Source organism: Sander lucioperca, chromosome 6 (assembly GCF_008315115.2).
Source record: "Sander lucioperca isolate FBNREF2018 chromosome 6, SLUC_FBN_1.2, whole genome shotgun sequence".
Classification (NCBI taxonomy): domain Eukaryota; kingdom Metazoa; phylum Chordata; class Actinopteri; order Perciformes; family Percidae; genus Sander; species Sander lucioperca.
Genome location: NC_050178.1, coordinates 19,772,311 through 19,791,023, shown reverse-complemented (window position 1 = coordinate 19,791,023; position 18,713 = coordinate 19,772,311). Strand labels below are relative to the sequence as shown.

The 18,713-nt window shown below is 41.3% G+C and overlaps 1 protein-coding gene across 12 annotated transcripts in view; it reads right to left on the bottom strand.

Annotated features, from left to right (window-relative positions):
* The window catches only part of ptprt (protein tyrosine phosphatase receptor type T), a 447,834-nt gene that overhangs the window by 15,220 nt on the left and 413,901 nt on the right, over positions 1-18,713 (bottom strand). For all 12 annotated transcript variants that reach the window (XM_036001937.1, XM_031277206.2, XM_036001938.1 and 9 more), the window contains 5 exons: positions 8,328-8,482; positions 6,023-6,158; positions 2,737-2,886; positions 1,390-1,563; positions 1,082-1,213 (listed from right to left, as the gene is read on the bottom strand). In XM_036001937.1, coding sequence (XP_035857830.1) covers positions 1,082-1,213; positions 1,390-1,563; positions 2,737-2,886; positions 6,023-6,158; positions 8,328-8,482 — 747 coding nt within the window. The remainder of the gene's footprint in view (positions 1-1,081; positions 1,214-1,389; positions 1,564-2,736; positions 2,887-6,022; positions 6,159-8,327; positions 8,483-18,713) is intronic.

Sequence of the window (18,713 nt, the reverse complement as noted above, 5' to 3'; positions counted from 1 at the left end):
TCACCGTGTGTTGCCGTTGTCTAACTCTGTTCCCTACAGGCTGAAAGTGGCAAGTTTTGAAGAAATTGTGGTCGGTGCAATAAGACATGCCTGCTTTGTTCTATGGTTCTATATTTTTACGGCATTATCCTCTCTAACTGGGACGTTTTGGGACTGATTGCTGTGGCCAAAATACACACAGCGATACACTTGTAAGACCAAATGAGGTTTATCCATGTATCCAGCTAACTGAAACAGCTCACATTACTGTATTGTGTGAACAGTTAACTTCATTTAATATTGCATGTGGCGTTTTCTTTTTTGCGGGGTGCAAATGTTCCACCGAAACAAGTTCCTTCCTGAGACTATTTTGCGGAGCCACCATTGCTGCGTCCGGAGCTTAGCGCCGCCCAAGACGATTGTGATTGGTTTACAGAAATGCAAACAACCCAGAGCGTTTTTTTTCTGCTATCCCAGAATGTTTGTGTGGCGCAGCCAGACCTTACTCCACAGCGCTGTGGAGACAGGTCTGGTAATGCGAGACTACAGTTACTGTAAGAACCTTCAGCATTACATTCTGCTAATCCTGTAACCCTGTTCTATGTTAAATTCGGTTAATGACAATACATGTTGATTATTAATTTACCATTTTATATTCAGAAAGATTTACATAACTTGATGAATTGCTGAATTACTGCACAAATTAGTAATTAGTTTCTATTGTTTCTGTATATAATGGTTTTGGGTCAGAGTTGTGATTGTACAAATCTGTAACTAAATCCTTCTCGGTTGTAATTTCAAGTACTGTCAATACACATTCACATTCATGAAAATAGTCTTGGGGTGTATTGATCAGGCCCTGTGATGTTAAAGTCTTTTGGTCTTTTTTTCTTAAACTAAACTAAGTTAGACAAAAGCAGAGAAATTAAATAGGGAATATGTGTCTCTGTGCGAAAAGCAGCTTATGAAGACGATTCTTCAAGTCCTCGCTGTCAGCTCGTTTAGCAAACCATTAATCCATACCACCTCTCTGTGTGTGTGTGTGTGTGTGTGTGTGTGTGTGTGTGTGGTGTGTGGTGTGTGTGTGTGCGCGTGTTTGTACCTGCGCTGCGTCCATCTCATTGAGCATTACTATGGAGGAGCAGTTGTAGTCGAACACCAGCCTCCAGAAGTCGCCCATGGTGTTTGGCAAAGGATGCTGGGTAACAATGAAGGCCGCTGGCTGTTTGTGGCTCTGGAGTGTGGAGATGGACCACAAAAAAATAACAACAGCAAGCACAACATGAATACACAGAGCAATGCAAGTAGATTAAGGCATCGCTGCAGCACTGGATAGCAAAAAAATTCAAACGCTAACATTTTTAAAAAGACAACATACACACACCTTCACATCCCAAAATGTAGACTTACGTCCATTAATGCGGCATTGATGTAATTGGAGCTCTCTCCGTCCACAGATATGAGGAAAGGCAGGCATCGGTCCGCTGACAGGACGTCCATACTGCGGTTCTTGTCGTGGTTCCTGGGTAGCAAACCGACACTGCAGTCCTCTGGACGGACTCTAGGGGTCACTATGTTCAGAGTCTGATCCACAAGAAAATAGCTTATTATTCCTACTTTAACTTTACTCTTCAACAAACATAGGCTATGTATCGAATAAGATGATAGAGCAAGTGAGATTGAACCAAAGTACTTCTCATATATGAGGACAAATGCCACATTCCCACTGCATGGTACGGCAGGGCTCAACTCGACTCGTTCTTTTTTGCTTTTCCATTAGTAAGTTGTGGATATTACCTGGTACTTTCATTGGTACCACCTCGGTGGAGGATCCAAGCGAACCGCCACTTGCGTGACACAGGACCATGGATGTATTATAAGACCTGGATGCAACGTTAATGGCAGAGCCCAATTTATTCCAATGAGAGGTGCTGGCACATCCGCCAAAAAAAGTTTCTAAGCATCCGGGTTTACTTCCAAGATATGTGTCCACTCAATATGCGCAGTAGTGTTTTCCCCACTGGGCCCGCCAGCAAGTTACAGCTGGGCTACATTGAGGTGACGTCACAGGTTTTTAAATCAATTTTCTCGGCTCAAGGGAAGTTTTTCAAACGTGAAACGTCCATGGATTAAAAATTCAGAATAGAAAGAGTCATAACCGACCTTGTTTGCAGTTTGAGGTGTCCTGGCAGCAGTTTTACAATACGTCTCTTTTACAATGGTGGCCACTGGGGAAAATCCTTTCTGGGTTGCAAAGGAATATTTCTTGCAATACCGCCAGTGGCCATTGGACAAAATCAGTGGAAAGGCTGAAGGCTGTTTGTGGGGACATCCTGCACAAACCTGCCATTTTGAATTAGCCAAGCCACCATTAATAACCGCAATGATTTTATTTACTCAAACTAGATTTTTTATTTGTTTTTTAAATGGCAGCCTGCAAAACTACGCTGTACAAATGAAGAAGTGCAGATGTTCCTCTTTTTGGTTGCCGATGAAATTCAGCCAGTGTCGCGTTGAAGATGATCACTATGGCGATCAGCTGAAAATCCAACCTAAACTGAGGGGGTACTATCCGCAGTGGAAATCGAAATAGAGAAAAAAACCTGGTACCAAGAGTGAGTCGAGTTGAGCCGAACTACACGGTGGAAATAAGGCAAAAGAGTCTCACCTGAGGAAAGGTTTTTCATTCACAAAACGACAAAAACAAGAGTGTGAGTGAGTGAGTGAGTGAGTGAGTGAGTGAGTGAGTGAGCTCACCTGGAACTCGTCTTTAATCTGGCTGGAGTTGGTCTGGGGGTCCAGTCTGCTGATGTTGTAGTAAATGGCTCTGAACTCACACACTGGTATGGCTGTATTCCCACATAGACACGCCTCCAAGATGGCATCGTGAACAAACACGTACTGCTCCTGCAACATGAGCCAAAGCAGTTAATCAAAAAGAAATGCTGGAGTCAAAATGTCTTCTAGGGCAGGGATCTTCAACAGGGGGTCCGGCGTCACTCCAGGGGGGGCCTCCAAATAATTGTTAATTCTTTTTTTTTTATTTTACGTTTTTTTCAAAAATTAAAAAGTCTTAACATGATTCCAACATATTATTAGCAAATATAAAACCCCACTGATGATAGGCTTACTGGCCAATAGGTGATGTAGTCACTAAGGTAGCCATCCACAGATACATGCCCCGTTTACACGAAGGGAAGACGCAGATATTAGATCTTGGAAAACTGCGTTTGCAGGTTTGCATGTAAACTGAGACAAACGGAGGTTTAGGCAGCCGAGAGAGAGAAAGAGGAAGTGATTCATTGCTGTTGTTGCTATTTTCGTGATTCTGATTAGCTAACGTGGGCTTGAGCTTCTCGTTACACTGCCACCTACAGGTTTGGCATGCTCTTGACGGCATTGATAGCATATATACACGGGTACATGTAAACAAACACTTTTCTGAAAACGTAGATGTTCTGAATGTCCGTTTATGAAAATAGCCAGCGACATGTAAACGTAGTTACAGTTCATCCCAAAGGATTGACTGTTCCACATGTGTGTTTAACATTAAAACATGATTTATAAAATCATGCCAACAATTATTAGGCTATTTGAATAGCTTAGTATTCTATGCAAAAAAATGCTTTAGGTTGCCCTAAAAGTTATTGTAGGACCAGATTAATATGCAACTTCATTTTATACAATATATGTGGTAGGGGGTCCCCGATCCGTCTCTCTTTCAGTTAAGGGGTCCTTGGCTTAAAAAACATTGAATAAAAACTAAATCTCTGGCCTTTGCAATTAGACAGAGCACTCCACTGTAGTTTCTCAGTGTGGCTGTGCGCACCGACACCTCTGGGACAGAGAAAGCTGCACCCCCTTGCATTTTCAAGTCTCCGACAAACTCAAACATTCCACTGTGAACACACAGTTTTTGTTTGTTTTTAGTGTGTGTGAATTAATTATGTGCGTGTTTGCGCTCTCTCGGCAGCCTAAAAGTGAATTAAAAAGGGAGTAGTGCCCTGCAGTGTTTCTGTGCTCTGGATCAAGTGTGCTCTTTGTGCTCCGACTAGCTCGTTGGTAAAAGCATCAGCCACCATGAGCTACAGCAGCCAGCCACTGCGCATGTTAATTTACCTCTCTCGCTCTCTTTCTCTCTCTTTCCAGTTTATCTAGATTTCACTCACTTTTTCTCTTCTCTTTCTCTTTTGCCCCTTTCTTTCTCTTGTTTCCTCTCAAACGTGTGTTTGTCTGCTGTCTCTCGCCTTTTCAATTTGCTTCTGGCTTTATCTGTCGGCCTCTCTCTCTCTCTCTCTCTCTCTCTCACTCTCGCTCTCTCTGTTGAATGTTAATTGTTGCCCTTGGAGTTTTAAAAGCACCACTGAAATGTCCTCTCCTGGCCATTACCTACTCTAGTGACATACACACACATCGCATGCAGAAACGCACACACACAAACCCAACAGACAGGCACTCATTCATACACTAACACACACACACACACACACACACACACACACACACTTTCCCCTGTGCCTTTTAAAAGATTAATTGCTTTGTGTTGTGCGGAGCAGGATTATAATAGCATCAAGCGGCTTCAACACTGACACAAATTGCTCCCACACATATTCAAAAGGCAGGGCAGGGTGCATTTAGCTAGGTTTCAAGTGCACGCACGCACACACACACACACACACACACACACACACACACACACACACACACACACACACACACACTAGTTTTTATATCACTGCTGTCATATGAAAACAGTGATACCCTGGGTAACTTCTCTGAACCTAGCACTTATAAAACCCATTCAAAAGTCAAATTCAGGCTCGGAGCTTGAGCTGTCAGTTTGAAAATGAGGCTGTTTTTCTTTATTCCTGGTAAAGTTGACTTTTTGGATATGCAAGGTTTTCATCAGTAGTACAAATGGAATGCAGAGGGGGGTGGATTAGGTAGGCTTAAGGTAGCTTAGAGAAGAAATTAATGCTTCTGTTCCAAAATCTAACAGCCAACGTTTGAAGATGCAATATCATTAAAAAGTGATTGATAGTACAAAATTAGAACAAATTATGACACTGTGTAAAGGATAGTAAGTAAACCGAGTCCTCGGCTGACTTTTTGCAAACTGCTTTGGGGACACTGAACAATAAACCTCTAGAAATGAAGTGGGAAACTGATGTAATTTTTGACTTTGCTTGACCTGATGGTGCACATTGGTCTACTGATTACAGTAAGCTTGGCCAACTCTAATTTAAGCTAGCAGTACAGTCGTTACTGTATGAATACTGTATAAGTTAGTCCTAGTTAGCTCAGTTGGGGGAATTCATCTATTGAGTTCACTCTGGCTAGTTCTTTATCATCTGCTGTAGAAATTGCAATAAAAAAAGGCTTTGTCCCTCAAACAACTAAGTAATTTCAAACTTAACTGGAATTAGTTTCAGCAACTAACTATTTGGAAAACTTAAAAAGCAATGCAATGACAAACTTACAGTATGTGTTTATGCATGTACTGTATGTGTGTGCATCTCTGTGTCTACATCCCACACCATATTCCTCACCAAGCGCTGCTGCCACATACACACACTGACACAAAGAATCCTACATCTGTGTAAGTGTGTATGTGTGTGTTTGATTTAGAGAGTATGTGTGCATACTTTGTATGTGTGTGTGTGTGTGTGTGTCATCTATTATTCAGGAGATGTTTAATATTGATAGACTGATTGGGATGGATGATATAAGACTGCAAGAAGTACTGAGACACTGTCTTCAGACGGACGGACAGACAGACAGACAGACAGACAGACAGACAGACAGACAGACAGACAGACAGACAGACAGATAGATAGATAGATAGATAGATAGATAGATAGATAGATAGAGGAATATGTCAGATGTATTAAGTAAGTTTTGATTCCACTTCCTCTCAATAATCATCAACTCCTGATGATTTCTTCTTACTTGAATTGAACGTTTTTCCCATAAATGCAAGAGTGCATAATGTGTGCATGTGTTTGTGTGTCTTTTGTGTTTGTGTATGCACATGCACACCGACCTCTGTCTGGACCATGTTGACTCGTTGTGATCTCAGTTCTCGGATGCAGTTGAAAATGTCCACCACGCCTTCGTTCTCTGCCATGTCCAACATGATGTCCACAGCAATGAAACAGCCCGTCCTCCCTGCACCGGCACTGGAGAGACACACAACCACAATATTGACTATTCAGTTTGACACTCCTGGTTTAAAGAAATGGCAATAAACCAGAGCACGTTTTTCTCCCATCCCGGAATGCCGGAAAGACCCTCCTCCGCAGCGCTGTGAAGGAAGGTCTGGCAATGCGAGACTATAGCACTGTGGAGATACTACTAATACTTCTACTAATACTGTAACTGATAAGTGGCACATTTTCACATTAGGTCATATTATGTTGAGGAAACACTGTAAAACCGTAGGACTTCAGTGATTGTCTGACAGAAAAAATGGTGTGAAGTCTTGAAATACACATGGAGTTAGAGGGTGGAATCTCTCTCTCTCGCTCCGTCTCATTCCCACGCATGCATGCACGCGCGCGCACACACACACACACACACACACACACACAGACATGTAGAGACTGTAATACCCCATGTCAGGTGATAAGGTGGCACATCCTAATACCTGCAGGGAAAAGACGGATGGAGGGACCGACAGACAGATGCATGGATGGATGAACTGAATAAGGGAGAGAAGGCGGAAGAAAGAGGGAGTGCTGGAAAGAGGTTAGTGATTGGGAGTGATAGAAGTGGTCGTCACAGGGGAGAGATCAAGAAAGGAAAGGAGGCACACATGGAGGTATGGAGAGGGAACTGAGAGGATGAGGGATGGAGGGATGGGGATAGGAAGGGGAGAAACCTTTCTTTCACTTTGCAATCCCCCTGACAGCTCCCACAGACAGCTCAAGAGTGAGGGAGAGAGAGAGAGAGAGAGCGAGAGAGAGAGAGGAGGAGGGGAGAGAGAGAAACAGAGGGAGAGAAAAGAGTGGGGAGAGAAGGAACGGTGGAAAAGAGAAAGAAAGAGAGAGAAAAGGAGGGAGCGCCTCGGCAGATTACCTGTCAACCTCTGTGATTAATGTTGAGACCAGAATACTGCCGGGCCTCTGTGTGCACATGCACGTGTGTATGTGTGTGTTTGAAAGCCTCCTGACACAGGCCAACAGCATCAGACTGCCCCCGGAAATTGGAAGTGACTGCCATAACTTCCTGCCTGTCTGTCCACATACTTTTACTATAGCTGTCTGTTTGTCTTCCTACCACGCTCCGTCTGTGTGTACACTTCCACCCACCATCTAATTGCCTGTCTGTCTTTGTCCCTGTGTGTTTCCCCGTCTCTGTCCGTCCCATTAGAGGAATTAGTGCCCATGAGTGTGTATGAATTTATGTATTCAGGTGCACCTCTTGATTCCTTTGCTGTTAAGGGCTTATGCATTTATTCTAAAAATATATATTTATTTATATTACATTTATAAAAAAAATTTTTTTTTTATTTATTTATTTGATAGGGACAATGCTCATTGATCAACAGACAAATTACTTGCTGTAAACAAGCCAGAGTTAGCCACAAGTGCTAGTTTCCATCTGTTGTCCCTAGCCAGGTCTTAACAGGCACCCTAAAATACAAACTTTGTTTTAATTTAACCATGACATATTATTCCCAGACCTGACCGGACCGGACAAGTCATTTTATTTGCCTTAACTTAAACTGAGCATAGCTAGAGAGACAACGGTTTGTATGATATCTTACAAAAATGTATGCACACTTTTAAGTGAGTTACGTCAAGGGACGTGTATGTGTGTGTGTGTGTGTGTGTGTGTGTGTGTCATATTGGTACTGATAATATGTTACAGTATGTGTAACTGTAAACATGCTATTGTGTTAATAAAAAGGAAAAAGAAGAAAAGCAAAGAAAAAAGTGTGTAGGAGGAAAGGCTGACAGTGGAACAAAGGAGGAGATTTCAAGGATGTAACACAGATGGATTTGACATTTTAGATTCAAAAATATATGCCGTGAGTATTGCATTTAAACATTTGTTTGTTTGATGATCATCTTCTGTTCATGTCAGAGACTGGTAAGTGAGTTAAGTCAAAAACAAGCTTTGAAATGAAATACGTAATACATTCAAAGTGGCTCTTTTTTTAATACAAAAAAACGTGTGCTCCGTGTAAAACTGGACCTGCAAAACCCTTTGCTCTCTGCCATGCCTAGAGCAAAGAGCACCTTGGCTTTGTTAGTCCTTGTCCAGCCACTGACCACTACCATCAGGGAATTAGGGTTATCTGTACAAAGCCTGTGTGTACTTTATGTGAGTGAATGTGTTCTCACCTGCAATGTGCCACGATAGGCCCGGCATCAGGTGGGTTGAGGAACTTGACCTGTCGTATGAAGCCAAGCAGTCCGGTGGCGTAACAGGGAACGCCATGGTCGGGCCAGCTGGTGAAATGGAACTGACGCAGTTCACGGATCTCATGATGACCCTTCTGAAAAACACACAAAGGATAGATGTTGCACCTCAGTTGCATAGCTTATAGTCTATATCCATGACATTACACTTCCACGATTGCTCCGGTGCTGCTGAAAATTCCGCTGGATTGCGCTCTTTTCGCCCGGATGTCCGTTCCCTTTTGCTTTCTTTGTGTTGGAATTTTAAACTCCAGTGGATTTATGAGGACTATGGTTAACTGCTCCTCAGATCTCTGCAGGATAAATCCAGACAGCTAGCTAGACTATCTGTCCAATCTGAGTTTTCTGTTGCACGACTAAAACAACTTTTGAATGTACACGTTCCACCAAAACAAATTCCTTCCCGAGGCTATTTTGCAGCGGCACTGTGGCTCTGTCTGGCACTTAGCACCGCCCAAGACGATTGTGATTGCTTTAAAGTGCCAATAAACTAGAGAACATTTTTCTCCCATCCCAGAATGCTGTGTGGACTAGCCAGACCCTCCTCCGCAGCACTGTGGAGGAAGGTCTGGCAATGTGAGAAATCATATCTTATATTGAGCAAGTGCAGGGTAACGATTCTCTGCCATTTCCGTCTTTTCTTGACGGTGACGAATGCATGGAACTCACTCATCTTATCATGGCCCTTTTGGGAGAGACTGACAAGAAGACATATCATGGTTCAGCAGCCTAATTTACAGTGGGGATTTCAGGAATCTAGGGGCCATTCTGCCTCTTTGGCTTTGGATGGAAAATAAATCGATCTCGTGGATGTCAAGGAGGCACTTTGGGCCACTTTTGGGAATGAGAGACAGGAAGACTTATCGTTGCTCATTTGCCTAATTTACAGCAGAGATTTGAGGAAACTGATGGCCATTTTGGCTCCACAAAAAAAGATTAATTGATTTCACAAATCTCATGATGGCCCTTTTGGGAAAGACTTAACAGAGGGAAATGCAACGGTTCAGCTAAGCTGCCTATTTCCCACAGTTTAACAGTCATTTCTGTTTCCTGTATGTATTTTAAATACGTACTTAAAGAAATCAGAAAGCTTTAAAATACCGTTTGCCTAAAACTCAAACACTTGCCGAAAATAGAGAATGGAATGTGCTTTTATTAAACAAATAAAGTTTTGAGAAAAGTATGATTTTATGACTTGCCAAAAGACATTCTCTTCAACAGTAGAGATAAGGAAAGTTAGCTGGAAAGAAAGCTTTTTAAAGAACGAGATAAAAAATGAATTAGACTCCACACCAATTATTCTTCGAAAGAGATACAGAAAGAGACATTTCAGTCCTTAACAAAGGAAATTATATGAAAATGAGAGGGAAACAAGCCTCCACTGTGGCTGTCCACAAGATAGCATCTTGACATTTTAATGATGAACTTTCGAAAAAACACAAAGGGCTGGTAAATGCTTTCCTGTCGAACAATAGGGATATTATTAAGCAACTAAAGATGGCATTCTGATGCTGAACAGATAGCAGTTAAGGCTGACATCACAGTGTCTCCCTGGGACACAGACGTAATGCCACTAAATTGTAGCAAACTTAGAAGATGAAGACACAGAAGAGCTTCCGTTCTCTCATGTGTTAGTACCATTCTCCAGGGATGCTGACATTTCAAAAGAAATCATTGCTAAAGAAACATTGAAATTGTGCTAACTAATATCAGTAACATACTGATATCAGTAACATACTGATATTAGTTAGCACAATTTCAATGATTTCTTTTGAAATGTCAGCATCCCTGGAGAATGGTACTAACACATGAGATAGGCCAGTGGGTCTGAAGTAGGAAGTGGCTTAACACAGAGACTGAAATGTAATAGTGCAGCGGGTGATGTTTCTTTTCTTTTTCTCACAATTTATTTTAACAGAATGAGCTGCAGACAAATGACTGAAACATATTAATTTATTTATATAAACTGTGCAAAACAACTAATGTCCCCTTATCAAAAGTTCAATTGAAATCTTAAATAACCAAAATTATTTTTAAAACAAATCCCACATCAAAATAACTAAACAAATAGAAAACAAAATATCTTCAAATAAACAAACTAAGAGGACATAGTGACGCATGAAGTCAAACAAATGAAATCAAAAGTATCTTATGCTCTAGGCCGTTTAAAAATTGCAACGCGATTATTTTTTTTATCTCAACTGGTTGCAATCTTTACAAATCCATTTCAAACGATTTACGATGCATCGTTACATCCCTAATAAATACATCATAATGACTCAGGTACTGTACAAATATAAATTATGTGAAATTACACAATGATATAGGAATATTTTTGCAACAAAGGTGTCAGGCTGGATTGGAATCAAGGACACCACACACCTAAAAACTAAGGCTACATTTACATTTCTACATTTTGGTTTAAAAATGAATATCTTTTGTTACATTTACACCTCACATTCACACTGCTCTGGCGTTTCAGAGCCCCTAAACCGGAGACATTTGAAAACACTTCTGAACCCCGTTTTGGTTTGGAATTTGCAGGGTCGTGTTGCAGTCTCATCGGCCGCAAACGGAGACATTTGGCAACACTGACACTGACGCCAACGTTTCGTTGACTGATTGGTTCTTATCGGTCATGACGTCTCTTTCTCTGAGACTAAGCTACTAAAGTTACCATGGCAACTACCAGCAACAGGCAGAGTATACATGCTGCCTTCGGTTTACCCTGGTACGAGCATGCCCAGCATACGAGAATGGTGGTGAGATATGCGGTTCGAGCGTGTTAGTTTAAACAGAGATTAGTTCTCCTACTGGAGCGAAAAACACTTGTGCGCACGGAGATCGCTTTTGGCTCAAAACTCCGCTTCAAAACCAAAACGTAGCAATGCAAAGGTTGCCTAAGTCTCGTTAACAACCTCAGTGTATTCTGACAATTTTAGACCTGTCAACAGTGACTCTGTACAACTTTGACAGTGTACGCCACCTTGTTGATGTCAGATAACTGAACCCCAGCAGCCATAAGGGCTGAGAGGTCAAAAATGATGATTCAAATGGAATCGTTTTCGGTTTCGAATCTGATCATCGGTTCTAAATTTAACACGTGCAAGTTTTGGTTTCCGTAGCGGCCACTGTACTTTCAGCCGCTTGTTGTGTTGCAGCCATGGAGCACAGTAAGCAGCACTCTGAAGTGTGGCTGAAAAAGCCCGGTAAAACTGTAAACCACCATTGAATCAAAATAAAATGTCCTCTTATCTGGGAAATAAGCATGTGACCAATTTCAACTTCCCCCCTCAAAGATTCGAGAATCGATAAGAACCGGAATCGAAAGGAAGAATCGGAATTGGAATCAGAATTGTTCAAATCTAAATGATGCAACCCTACTGAATTCTGACCTGCATCTCTCCGCACAGGATGTAGAAATATTGCGACCTTCTGACAGCCCCTGACCCTTTCTTCTGCTCCCAGCGGTTACATTATTCTCCACAATATGACATGCTTCTGATTCAGTAATTCAAATCTTTAGGTTCTGAACTAAACAGGGCTTAAATGGAGAGAGACATGCCCTCCTCACTTCATTTTACTCTCTAAGAATGGAACTGGGAGAAAACTGTTGCTATCACAGCTCCCATTCTGGCTTAGATAGACAAGGTTAGTGAATTCTTGGTTTTGGCATATGCTTTATGATAACCTGAGAAGCAGGGATAACATAGAGAGGGAAAGTCATGGAGAAAGGTCAAGAAACAGACTGTGAGTGTTAAGGAGCAGAGGTCAGGGAGGAGGGGGTAAGGGAATGTGAGATACACAGAAAGAGAAAACACGATAGTGTGGGGAAAGATGAAGATATATGTGACAAAGAAAAAGGAGGAAGGGGAAGATAGAGGGGAGAAACACAGACATACAAAGGGAGAAATGAGAGAGGCGTGGAGGCAGAGAGAAGAAAAATAAAACCCAGAAAACCACAAGGTGATTTGATAACTCGACTTCCCATTGATTTGCTCTCGAATGATGTTGAAATTACTCCTCTAAATCGATAGACGGCGGTCCAACCCAGCCGGGGCCTCAAATCCATGACTGGTTAGATAAAAAAAAACTAAAACAACACTGAATTAAGGTGCTTTGCATGTTGAAAATGGTGATGGGGATGTAGAAGCACTTTAAAGTCTCTTCACTGCGAAAGAAGAGAATGATCTCTGCGGCAGTTATCGCCTTCTTTAAATGTGTTCTTGTCAAGATTCATTTGCACTGGATGAGTGACAAATTATATATATATATGGATATAAATACAGTATATATATATGGATGTAAATACAGTATATATATATAAATACAGTATATATATCATTGTTCTGCAGTGAACCTTCGTTCTATCAAATGCATTTACAGCAAAAAGTGAAAAAGCTGAAAAGGTGAAAAGTGAAGCCAATGCTGAAGCTCCTTAAACCTAAATATAAAGCAGGGGATGCTTTAGGAGCATGGCTACACACCGACCTGTCAATCAGGACAGAGGCTTAGCAATGCTAACCATGGCACAGTGGACATTAAAATAGACCTGAACTTGTTTTTGGGTTGTCCGTGTTTCCATCTTAAACTTTGGCCCTCTTACTGTGTTTTCACTTTTAATGGAACACTTGTTAATTGGAACACTTTGGTCGCCTGAAAATGTCTTGTTCAGGATTCTGCCAACCAACCAAGCTAGGTAGCTAGCGCTAGCGTTAGCTGGCGATTTAAGGGAATGTCTGCTAATTTTCTGTTTACTGCCGTACGTGCAGACGAACGGCGCCACTACCCCAAGGACCATGTTTACTCACGTCAGAAGGGTTAAAAATCCGCAACTTTCCCTCTTTAGTGTTTAGCTTACCACAGTGCCATTGAAAACATACAAAACACGGGCTCCGCCGTTTTTGTCCAAATATGGTCACTTCTGGGTTCAAAATACTAAAATGGCGACGCCCAATATGGGCCCTGGCTTCAAAAAGGAAGTGACTAGCTTTCACAGATGTTGCTTTTCATGTGAGCAATCCAAGAGTTACACATAAAGATGTGTTGCGTTTTAATATGATTCATTGTTATTATTCTCTTGGGTTTCTGGAACAACTTGTAATGACTGAACGAGCGAGGAGCAGCATCTTCCTCGAGGTCACTGTGACAAAATGCACAGCTTCTCTTTCAGCTGAAAGCTAAACTGTTGTAGTTGTGGTGGCTATTTAACCCCAAGATTACCCTGACATTAGTAGGGTTTTTTCTGTGTTGTGGACACAACATAACAAAATCCCTTTTTCAGAGCCTGTGTTGCCATGTCCTCCATCTATAGCTTAAATAGGCTTCCAAGATTTTAAACCATGCAGATGAAAAATGGATTAAAAAAGAAATCCTGAAAGTGTGTTTGAAAACTTCAAAAACTTAAAGATGAATGTGATGGTGAGAGAGAAGAACTACTGGGAAGACATTACTAAAACACATTACATAATAATTATATAATAACACAGGGCTATCTTGGTCTGAACGCCTGCCACTGGCTGTAAAGTCCCGTACAACCATTTCTCTGTGAAGGCTCAGATCAATCAAAATCCAATCCAAATTACTAGACTAGAGATTTGATGGAAATAATACAGGTATTATCCCCATGGGGCGATCACGCCCACCAGTGGGGCGGGTTCACTCAAAGTGGAAAACCCAAGTTAAATGAAGACGTTGAGTCCCTGTTCTCAATCACATCCTAATGTGAACACGGTCAGGTAGGTGGTGGGGGTTTGAGGCATTGTAAACGGTGTTCCAAATGGTGTTTCAACCCACTTCAGATAACATTTTAAGACACACAATCTTTTCCCAAACTCTAACTTAGTGATGTTGTGTCCTAAAACTAAAGCATTTAATAATGTCAACATTTGGTCCGTTTGTCCTTAGTATGGATCAACAAATTTACTGGATAATCGCTGCAAAACTCTGTTTCTGGAAACAACAACAACCTTTGAGCTAGCAAGCTACACACTGAAAATGGCAAGTTTTGAAGCAAAATTGGGATCACGCAACAAGGCAGGCCTGCTTTGTTCTTTCAGGGAATGAATGTAAAGACCCTGCGCTCACTACATCATCGCATGGGGATTTTATTCCAGCTAATGCCAGGCCACAGTCCCACCACGGACCTGCCTGGGCCCCAGCTCGGTGGGACAGGAAATTACAGATGGCTTCATCTGTAAACAGCCTCTCAAACATATCTCTCAAACCATCTGTCCTATCTGTGTAATACGTGTATGTGCTGGTCCTCAAAGCTGTGTTTGTTTGCCTGTAGATGTGTGTACACTGCTGAGTCCTGCCCTGTACAGTTTGGTCTTCGCTGTGGCACGCAATTGTTTGGTTTCTACAGATTTGAGTGCCATAGGCCAGATTACTTTTCTGCTGTTTTGGATGTGGTCCATCGGGTGAACTAAGCCCTGTCGCAGTTTCTTGTTGGGTTCGAAAAATACTGAGAAACTGTGTTTAGTAAAAAAAAAAAAAGGCTCCAAAAATGATACACGTCAGCTACACATGGGACTACAAGGCTGTCTTTTGTTGTGGGTGCCAGTTGTACGTCTGATTTAATGTTCTTGGCTGACCTGCTTTCAGATTTAACGAAGGCCCAAACAGGATGACTACATCTAGATCAGATCAGGATAATCATTGGGGTTTAGGCTCTTTTTTCTCTAACCAATGGATATGGCTTTTACCTGGTGGTGTAAAGTTAAGATTATTCCTACTTTGTTTTCATGTGAATTGTATGATTCAAAATGGGGACACTGCTCTGTAAAACAAATGGTAAATGGACTGCTTTCAGGTGCCCTGCCACATGTATTTCATTACTTTGTGGCAATGTCTGAAGTTCTACCATGGACTCTGTAACATTTTTTGCAGAAAGAAATGCCTTGGTTACCTTGTTTCAAGCCATTCTAGCGTGGTATATAGAAAGCCTGCAGGATGACTCATTAATATTGAATGAGCTAAGCTGCTTGACTGATTGGCTAACAGCTAGCCAATGAGAGCCTGGCTATCAGCATCCTTTACCCAGCGCAACTGGGCGAGCTCATGAATAGTAATGAGCTCAGGCAACACCACGTCAGACTGACCAGCTTTTGTAACTGGCCTGATTTCTCCGCTTATTTCTTTTCAGTGGCTAGAGCTGACAGAGGAGGTAGCAGTTCATTTTCACATTCACGACATAACACAAACACATATGGACCTAACATATTTTAAAAAATGCAAGTAAAAACGGTTTTGTGTGGCAGGGCACCTTTAACAATTTTCCTCTTACACACAAACACACAAACTCACTCACACACCGATGGTGGCGGAGCTGCCATGCAGGGAGCTGTGGTTCAGTCACAGCCGCCCCTATGTTGCCGTCCACTTAGTCTATATGGTATGTTTTGAAAGATTTCCAATTTCACAGATAAAATGAACGTTTTACACTGGTGAGCAGAGGAACACTATTCTTACTGCCTCTGTCACCCTCAACTATTGTTTGACTGATTCTGACACTCAAACATGTTTCTTGTGATCTGCCTGTTTTTTCATCCTGCATATCTCTCTCTCTCTCTCTCTCTCTCTCTCTCTCTCTCTCGCTCTCTCTCTCTCACACACACACACACACACACACACACACACACACTTATGCAGATTTTCACTTTTTTTGAGTCTCACTTTGTCACCCTCTCGTCCTCAGTGCTTGGTTAATCTTCTTGTACTTGCCATTAATAAACCTTTTCTTTATGATCCTGTTCTCTTTATTCATTGAACACAGTATACTCTCTCTCTCTCTGTCTCTCTCTCTCTCTTTGTCCCCCTCTGTATTGCTTTCTCTTTGTTCTTCAGACTCAGTCTCTCACACACACACACACACACACACACACACACACACACACACACACACACACACACACACACACACACACACACACAAAGAGTCACAGAACCTACTGTAGAATTTTGTGTAAATGAGCTTGTGTGTCTGGTGTGTGTTCATACGTATTAATGCACACTGCAAAATGACAGGCATTTCAAAGTCAGCTTTCCTTTGAATTTTAGAGTAGTTGTGCACACACACACACACACACACACACACACACACACACACACACACACACACACACACACAGAGGTGGTATGGATTAATGGTTTGCTAAACGAGCTGACAGCGAGGACTTGAAGACTCGTCTTCATAAGCTGCTTTTCGCACGAGTGAAGGGAAGAAAATACAGAATGGAAAAAATAGAGAGATGTACAAGAGGTGTAGAAAGAGAGAGAGAGAGAAAAAAAACTCAATACAGCAGGCAGGAACGAGCAATTATTTAGTTATTACGATTGTCTGCTATTAAAGTTGTATCACATTTTGTACATGGTTTTAATAATTATGAATTATTGTTTCCATGTGAAGTAGGGTAGACTGTTGTAATGTACTTTTAATGAGCAGTCATGCAAATAAGTCAACTGAAATGAATTACCTCAAGCAAAGTAGAAAGGTAAATGGGTGGAAATAACAGAAACAGTAGATACAACATAGAGAAGAAAAGCTAAATAAAAACATGGCTATGAAGAAGAAGAAGATGTAAACAAAGTAGTTCAAAAATCAAAGATTTGGATCGGACTTATTTTCTCTCATTGTGAAGTGTGTTTCGGCTGTTTATCCGTTGACTGTGCAGAGCCTCGGAGAACAGCATCACAACAACAATGGCACTGTCTTCCACTTACATTTGTTTGTTCTCCTCTCAAATCCCTCCTGCCTGATTACGAGGGACCCGATTACGCTTTCAAGCCTCCTCTTAAACATTCAGAAACAAATAAGTCAACACTTCTCACTCGCTTCAAATCCCCAATCACACGTTGGCAGTAATGGTAATCCAGGCTTTAGGTTTCGAAAAGAAAAAAAAAAAATGGAAGCCATAAGTAACATGAGGGGAAGTGAGCAGCTAGAGAGCATGATTCAAGGGTTCAAGTCCTATCTGGGGTCTTGTGGGAAATATTCTGTAAACTAGAGCCACAATATGTTAATATGACATGTAACAATGCATTGTGAATCGCTTCAAAATCCATATAAATGTGTAAAGATAACCGCCGGTTGAGAATTTTTAAATAGCCTAGGGCGTAATCTTTTGATTTCATTTGTTTGACTTCAGACGTCACAATATCTTCTTTGCTCATTTACTTGAAGAGATTATATTTTCTATTCATTTAGGTTTTTTGATGTGGGATTTGCTTAAAAATCTATAATTTTTGTTTTGTTTGTGAGATAAAATACAATTCCAGTTGCATTGTTGATAAGAGGACACGTCTTGTTGTTTTGCACAGTTCATATAAATAAAGGAATATTTTCCAGTAATTTGTCTGCAGCTCATTCTATTAAAGAAATCCTGAGAAAATCGTATCGTGAACTTAGAATCGTGAATCCTATCCGATAGTGAGTTGTGTGTATCGTTACATCCCTAATATGACATCCTGCTACCACATTAAAATCCTGTGTAAATACTAGAGCTTGTTCCGATACCAGTATCGAAAATGCCTCCGATACTTCCTAAACTGCTGATATCGATATCAGCATCGGTGAGCATGAAAGTCTTTGCACCAATCTGATAGCATGTAATTTAGCCCAGAAAAAAAAATACTTTAAAAAAGTACTTTTAAAGTACTTTATGTTGTTCTTTCGTTATGAATGACTGTCGAAAACTAGAAAATAAAAGAAAGTGCTATGGCATTCATTTTCTGTATGTATTTGTTCATGTTTCACAAAGAGTTTAACCTGAGCAAGGCCACACAACAATTATAGCAATCATATCACATCGATAGTTAGTTAGTAGTCTACAGCTGTGAAAAAATAATGATATAGATACTTTTTTTTTTAAATGCACTGGTATGGGCAATATGCAAGTTCAGGTATCAGAATCGTTATGGGGAAGGAAGAAATGGTATCGGAACATCTCCAGGAAATACTATGTCAAAGATATCAACAGGTAGCCTAGAAATCTAGACGCACCCTAGCGGCAGCAAATTTAATTTGCAGCCAGGGTCAGTCTAGCAACTCTCCGTTGGCTTGCGAGCTGGAAAAACCAAACTCTGGTCAGGCCAATCACATCGTGTATAGAGTCGGTGGGCGGGCTTATGGCTGCTGCTGCTGGGAACAGCGGTCTTCTGGAAGACTTGCAGTTAAGCTTTTCTTTGAGAAAAGAACAAAGAACGGCACTGAAGTCATTCTTAAAAAAGGAAGATGTGTTCAGAGTTTTGCCGACCGGACACGACAAAAGTTTAATCTATCAACTAGCTTCGCTACCTTCTTCGTTG